Below are 7,661 nucleotides of genomic sequence, written 5' to 3' on the forward strand. Positions count from 1 at the left end.
GTTCTCGTCTCTATGGCTGCTATTACTTCTGCCGGTGGTATTGGCAGGGTTCGCTAGTACTTTGGCTTGATAGATGACCCCTTTGGTTTCGCAACGGCCTCCTACTGGGCAACTGTTGCAGTTACTGCATGAACAACCTACCTCTCCCCGTGGCTTAGGGGTGCTGACTAGGATGCTCTTAATATTGGGGTCACAGATGAGACAGTAACGTTGTACCTGCTGAAAATGGGACCTAATGAAGTGCTTGTCTATTAATTTAAGGAATAGTCTACCTGTGGGTATTATTGTGTTAAGGGTGAAGGGGGTGCAAACCAAATTGTATTTCTGTGGTGCTTCCTTCTGTGGCTGTTGGGTTTCAGAATATAGGAGATGCGGTCCCTAAACCCGATGGCAACTAGGACCTCATTATAGTACAGGGCCACTGCGTCGAGGGCCTCTTGGTTTGAGGAAAGGCTCAAAATCCTCTTACTAACATCCTTTAACAGGTTCTTGAACATGATGGGTGGATGAGAAGAGGCTGTATTGATGCACGTTAGCCTCTCATTTGGTTTGCAGTAGGGTCTGGAGCCCAAGTCGAGCATGACGTCTAAGAAGTCCGCTGTTGTTAGGTTGGTCTCTATGGTGATCTTCAATCTGATGGAGGCAATCGTGCTGATTAAGTCTTGACAATTGCATTACCAACTACCTGCACCATCTCCAACTACCTGCACCATCTCCAACAACAGCAATATTGACGACATCAGCAGCAATAATGACAGCAACAGTAACAACAACAGGTGCACCACTGGTAACACATTACCAATGCCACCACCATCTCCAGCGATATCAACACCAGCAGCCCCAGCTCCAGCATCAACAACAACAACAACAACAACAGTATCATCGGCGATGGCAGCAACAACAGATGCAACAGTAATAGGTGCAGTGCCAATATTATGTGCTTTTGGAAATACATTGGATGTACTGGGAATTCTCTCAAGCGACGCATTTCCAACCATAATCCTCCTTCAGGGTCCTGGAAAAGAGATATGTAACATTGCTAACCAGTCATGTCTGGCAACTAAGAGACGGCGGAATCCCACACTTGATCTCATGGAAAATCCTTGAAAACCTAGGCCCCTACATCAACCACGAGAATCCTAAAAGACTTGCTCAAGCCAGGGAGCATCCTTAACTCCAGAACAGAAATTTTTGGACCATGTTTGCATTTTAGGAGATTCCTGCTAGTGTTTTGGAATCCGCAAGATGGCTGCACAGCTAGAAGTCGATAGTCGATAGCCAATGGCAAAGAGATATTCCCCATATTTATATTCGTAATGAGGCCTTTCCTCCTCCATATTTTGAAGAGGTCTTAGGCCAACAGGTTTTGGGGTCTGATGATATACCATAAAGTTGAATCCTTTATGGACAGGAAACTCAGAGTAATTCCATACATATATATTACCTTTTACTTGTTTCAGTCATTAGACTGCGACCATGCTGGGGCACAATCTTGAAGAATCTTTGGTGGAATGAATTGACCCCAGCACTTTTTTCTTTAGACCTATATATTGAGGGAATAAGTACCAGGCTTATATATATGGAACAAGTTGTCAATCTATCTATCTGTCTGTTAATCTATCTTTATGTATATATATCGATGTGTGTGTACCTTCAAGGTGGTACCCCACTGTTATTATCACAAATATGAATATGAAAATATGTCTGTCTTTTAAATATATATGAAGCACCAACACAATCTCATTTCAAGGTACTTAACAAGCAAGTACAACTCTGTAATAAATTTTTGCTTCAGAGAATCTAAAACACTAAATTAAAACGAAATCCAGAGGACAGTTGAAAAAAAAAAACATATTTTCTACCTAATCATTGAATTCCTCCACGAAATTCTTAACAACTATGTAAAGTTGTAGCATTTTAAAGTAACTATTTCATGAACTCTTACAGTCTAAAACTTAAATTTGTGAAGTAAAATTAGATGTTCTATTTTTATATGAATTCGTATGGGGAGATGAGAAACTAACTCTTCTTGCAGTAGGCTAATACATTTAGTCAGTTGAGTTATCTCCCTTAGGAAATGCTTGTATTCCGGAAGTTCATGAGAATACTTTGATGATGTGCACGTGGTGTTATTACAGATTCATTTAATATCACTTATTTTTTTACAGACACGTGGATATATATATATATTTGTCAATTTGAATTGATTTAAAAACATGGAAAAACCCGTGGAAGCTAATGTTGAGGTTGACTCTGTTGATGTGAACTCAAGAAAACGGAAAAAACCTCTAGACAGCGATGTTGAAATGAAAGATTGCACCACTAACGATGAATCAGTAGATATATCACCGCCAAAGAAACCACAGTATCCTCCAATATCAGCAGCTTCGGCAACTGGTAAATCAGAAAGGCGTAAAATCCCAGTTCCACCACATAGATATACACCTCTTAAGGAAAATTGGTTGAAAATTTACACTCCTGTAGTTGAACAGCTGAAATTACAAATACGATTCAATGTAAAGACGAGAAATGTAGAACTGCGTACTTGTAAAAGCACCACAGAAATAGGAGCACTACAGAGAGGAGCGGATTTCGTACGTGCGTTTACTCTCGGTTTTGACATTGATGATTCTTTAGCTTTACTTCGTCTGGAAGAACTTTATTTGGAATCGTTCGATGTTACTGACGTGAAACCTTTAAAAGGAGATCATTTAGGACGTGCTGTTGGTCGACTGGCTGGCCGGAACGGCAAAACTAAATTTACCATCGAGAATGTTACCAAAACAAGGATTGTTTTAGCTGATACAAAAATTCATTTGTTAGGTTCTTTTCAGAATATCAAAACTGCACGAAGAGCTATTTGTAATTTGATTTTGGGTAGTCCACCTTCAAAAATATACGGTAAGTTACGCACTATAGCTTCACGAACATCTGAAAGTTTCTGATGGGGACTGAAACAGTCAAGTACGATTTAAATGGAATCATTTTAGATCCCATGCCCAAGACTTTACCGGAATTTATTGATAAATTCTTGTATGAATTATCAATAAATGATTGGAACATTCAATTCAGATGTGTACAAATGAAAGAACAGTAAAAATTAAAATTATTTTTGTCAAGTTATTTATTTAAAAGTGCTTCATTAAATTTTGCAAAGTCATTTTAATCTTTTGTTCAATATTCAAAAATTTAATCGGTTCAAATAAGATACTTGTATCCACATATGTGTCCACATAAATGAAAGTAAGGTTACGTTACTAAAATATAAATTGTGAGAATTGCGGCCTAATTTCTAACAAAAAATAGGGATTGTTTGAAAAAGACAAAAAAGGTAGAAAGAAAGAAAAAGAAAGCGATGTACATGAAATACTGAAACGAAAACAATAATTGCGTTTACTAGGTTTTAACATTTCGAAGTTTTTGCTTCATCATCATCTCTTAGTTTTCTAATACTTCTAAGCAACCTAAATGTCCTGTTGGAATGAATCCCAATTGTTGATATGCAGAGCTAATCTAGTCGAAATTTTCCCATTTTTGTTAAGACTGCATACAGGTTTACATTAACATTTATGGAGATTTAGCTGTTATTTCCAGCAGTTTGACCCACCGCAGAAAGCCTCCCCGGTGTCGTAACGGTGTCAGTCTTTTTCAACCGGTGTATTGTGAATTATGTAATGACTCTGCAGAGCTCTGGGCAAAAAATTGGATATTTTTAAATACCATTTTCAAAAAGCGTTTCATGTCGTAGATTACAATTATGTATCGGAATTTGATGCGAAAAAAGTGGTGGGGGATGACAATTTGTACCTCATCAAAATGTATAATCGAAGTGTGTGAATAATCTCCGGGCTGTTATTTGGCTGTTATTTCTAGCATGTAAATAGCCTGCTTGGTGGTGGTGGGAGAATTGAAATTTTTCAAATAATTTTTTTTCAGAATCGGAATCTCCATAGCCTAAAACGTGGGATTCCGTAAAAAAAAAAATTAATAAATAAGGTGGGGGGGGAAGGTTCAGATTACATATAGTCCGTCTTCGCCTTTTTAATTCATACGATTGTGCAAGTTTTTTTTTTAAAACTCCCTCCCAATAAATCCTAAAATTTCAACTCTGTGTGTGTGTGCTGCTTCTGTTTTTATGTATTTATGTGTGTGGAATGTAGATATGTCGCATCAAAGAACAAGCACGCACCCACACAAGAACAGACGTACAACCCATTAACGGTCAATATATATTTTACGGAATCCCCACGTTTTTGGTTATGGAGGATCCGATTCTGGAAAAAGTTTTTTTTAAATTCTAACCCTTCCTCCTTCCCTTCGTTTTTCACTTTTTCCGGAAATTTATGTCTTTTGGCGAAATACGTAGAAAAAATGCGAAGATTACGATTCTGAAAAAAATTTGTTTGTAATTTTTCAACAAGAAAAATAAAAAATACAGGAGTGGCTGTGTGGTAAGTAGCTTGCTTACCAACCACATGGTTCCGGGTTCAGTCTCACTGCGTGGCACCTTGGGCAAGTGTCTTCTACTATAGCCTCGGGCCGACCAAAGCCTTGTGAGTGGATTTGGTAGACAGAAACTGAAAGAAGCCTGTCGTATATATATGTGTGTGTGTTTGTTCCACCAACATCGCTTGACAACCGACGGTGGTGTGTTTACGTCCCTGTAACTTTGCGGTTCGGCAAAAAGGACCGATAGAATAAGTACTAGGCTTAGAAAGAATAAGTCCTGGGGTCGATTTGCTCGACTAAAGGCGGTGCTCCAGCATGGCCGCAGTCAAATGACTGAAACAAGAGTAAAAGAGAGAATATATACCCTCAGGTCTTTAAGCAAGCTATCCACATGCTAGAAATAACAGCCAAATATCACAAAACTGCAATAACATAATGAAATTTTGAAAATTTTTTCAGAATCGGATCCTCCATAACCAAAAACATGGGATTCCGTACAAAAAAAATCAATATATATCCATTTTACCCCAAATTATGACTGAAAAATCAGATCTTGTAAATTTTCTGAAAGTCCCCTCCCCACTCCCAGGGTCGTCAGCGCACATTTTTTGTTTTCATATACGTTTTCCACGCACTTATTAACCCCCCCCCCCCAGGCTGGTTAATTTCTCTTTTTGTTCCCGGGCGAGGATCTTTATATTGACCAAAACAAAATTTTGAAGAGAGTTGAAATTTTAGGATTGAAATGGGGTGAGGATTAAAAAGATGAAAAAAAAAAAAATTCCTGTGTGTAGAACACAAATTTGTAAGACTTTTATGAAAATTCCAAAAATTAAAAAATTGAAGTGTTATATGGGGTGCTTAAATCAGAAGTCAGCCCTTTTGTCTTGTTTCAGTCATTGGGCTGAGACCCCAGGTGTAGCTGTGTTACATAGAGCAGGCATGGCTGTATGGGTAAGAAGTTTGCTTCCCAACTAATATTGTTTCAAGTTCAGTCTCAGTGTGGTGCCTTGAGTCAACCAAAGCCTTGTTAGTGGACATGGGAGATGGAAACTGGAAGAAGCCCATTGCATATGTATATGTCTGTCCTCCACCATGACTTGACAACCAGTGTTGGTTTGTTTACATTCCCATAACTTAGTGCTTTATCTGAAGAGACTGATAGGATAAGTACCAGACAAAAATAAGTGCTGGGATCACATTGCACTAAACTCGTTTGTTGATCCATATGGAACTGATTCCATGGAGACAATTACACACACACACACACACACCCCAATTTGGATTCTTGTCACCTCAGAATTCCTTAAAAGTATTTCAGATCATATAGAACTGTCTCAGAAAAGAGATTATCTAACGTATATGGAGGAGGATAACTCTGTAAAGAAGTGCTGATTGCTAACTGGAAGGAACCTGTGGAAAAGATAGACCCAAGATGTGGGATGAGGTGGTGAAATATGATTTTTGGATGTTGAGTCTCACAAAGATAAGTGACAGACCTTTTGGCAATTTGCTGTGCTTGAGAAGACATCAAGCTAAGTGAAATAAATGTCATGGCTAGTGTTGGCCACCCAGTACACTGTGAGGTAGTTGGTGTTAGGAAGGGCATCCAGCCATGAAAACCAAGCCATAACAGACTGAAGCCTGGTGCTGCTTACCAGCTCTGATCAGATTGCTTAACCCATGCCAGCATGGAAACAGATGCTAAATGATGATGATGATAAACTAATTTATATTAGTGGTTGTGTTAATGATGGATTTTACTTTTCAGTCACACTGATGGTACAAAAGCAGAGACCTTTGCTGCATCAACAAATATTTTCTACATCTATATTCCTTGAGTGGTCTCTTAATTCTATGAACACCTGACGTCCTGCCTATTCAGAAGATAACTTCCTCTCATCTGTTTCAGAGGTCCTGAACAGTCATGGGCCCTGTCCACCTTTGGTGGAATTCTGGTTTAAGCACCCCATAATACTCTTCATAAATTCTTTTATCTTTTGGAATTTTCAGAAAATGTCTACTCTTTTACTTGTTTCAGTCATTTGACTGCGGCCATGCTGGAGCACCGCCTTTAGTCGAGCAAATCGACCCCAGGACTTATTCTTTTTAGAAGCCTAGTACTTATTCTATCAGTCTCTTTTGCCGAACCGCTAAGTTACGGGGGACAAACACACCACCATCGGTTGTCAAGCGATGTTGGAGGGACAAACATATACACGCACATACATATATATATATATATATATATATATATACATATATACGACAGGCTTCTTTCAGTTTCCGTCTACCAAATCCACTCACAAGGCTTTGGTTGGCCCGGGGCTATAGTAGAAGACACTTGCCCAAGGTGCCACGCAGTGGGGATGAACCCGGAACCATGTGGTTGGTAAGCTAGCTACCTACCTACCACACAACCACTCCTGTGTTCTACACATGGTAATTCATATGATTATGCAAAGAAATAGCTTTCTCTTCATAAACACATCGAATGGAATAATGTGTCCAAGGTTGGTCCATTGCTGGGATTTAAGCAAAAAAAAAAAAAAACTTAGCGGAACTCTGGTTTAATCACCACCTGTAGTCCCCAATAACTTTTTTATATTTTGCAATTTTCAGAAAATTTTTGTATGAATTCCTGTGTGTAGAACACAATTTCACAAAAATTTTCTGAAAATTCCAGAAAAATAAAATGAGTTCTATGGGGTGATTAAGTCAGAATTCCACCAGCTTTGCTGGGATACCTCCGTGCAGGGGTTTTAGTTGAATGAATTGACTCCAGTAATTTTTTTAAAGTTTGGTGCTTATTCTGTTGGTCTCTTGTGGGGACGTACACAAACCAACATAATGAACACTGGTTTTATATTTTTAGCAGCTTAATAAATTCGTTTTATTTTTGTCATGTAGAAAAAAGATTTTGGAGAACGGCAATATGAGAGGAAAAAGAAAACAAAAACAAGCCATATACAGAGATGCTTTCAATTAAGCAAGAGTTAGCTACAATTTTTGTGTTCATATGAGTTCACCAGGGCTTGGTTCTCAATTCTCTACTACTCTTTATAGTACTCAAGGTCATAACAGAGGAATTTAAGAACTACTATGTCGGTTGCGTGAGATTCCACCTCCTGTGATCGAATATGAAGAGTTGAAAAGAATAGAAATAACATCGGACATTTAATTTTAAGAAAAATATATGGAAAAATCCAATG

The 7,661-nt window shown here is 38.4% G+C and overlaps 1 protein-coding gene across 1 annotated transcript; it reads left to right on the plus strand.

Moving 5' to 3' along the window:
- Positions 1-2,050: 2,050 nt before the first annotated feature.
- LOC106870381 (RNA-binding protein PNO1) lies at positions 2,051-3,160 on the plus strand. Its single transcript, XM_014916421.3, has one exon. The coding sequence runs from the start codon at positions 2,217-2,219 to the stop codon at positions 2,943-2,945; it is 729 nt and encodes a 242-aa protein (XP_014771907.1). The 5' UTR covers positions 2,051-2,216; the 3' UTR covers positions 2,946-3,160.
- The last annotated feature ends 4,501 nt before the right edge of the window (positions 3,161-7,661 follow it).

Source organism: Octopus bimaculoides, chromosome 2 (genome assembly GCF_046866305.1).
Source record: "Octopus bimaculoides isolate indiv1 chromosome 2, ASM4686630v1, whole genome shotgun sequence".
NCBI classification, from domain to species: domain Eukaryota; kingdom Metazoa; phylum Mollusca; class Cephalopoda; order Octopoda; family Octopodidae; genus Octopus; species Octopus bimaculoides.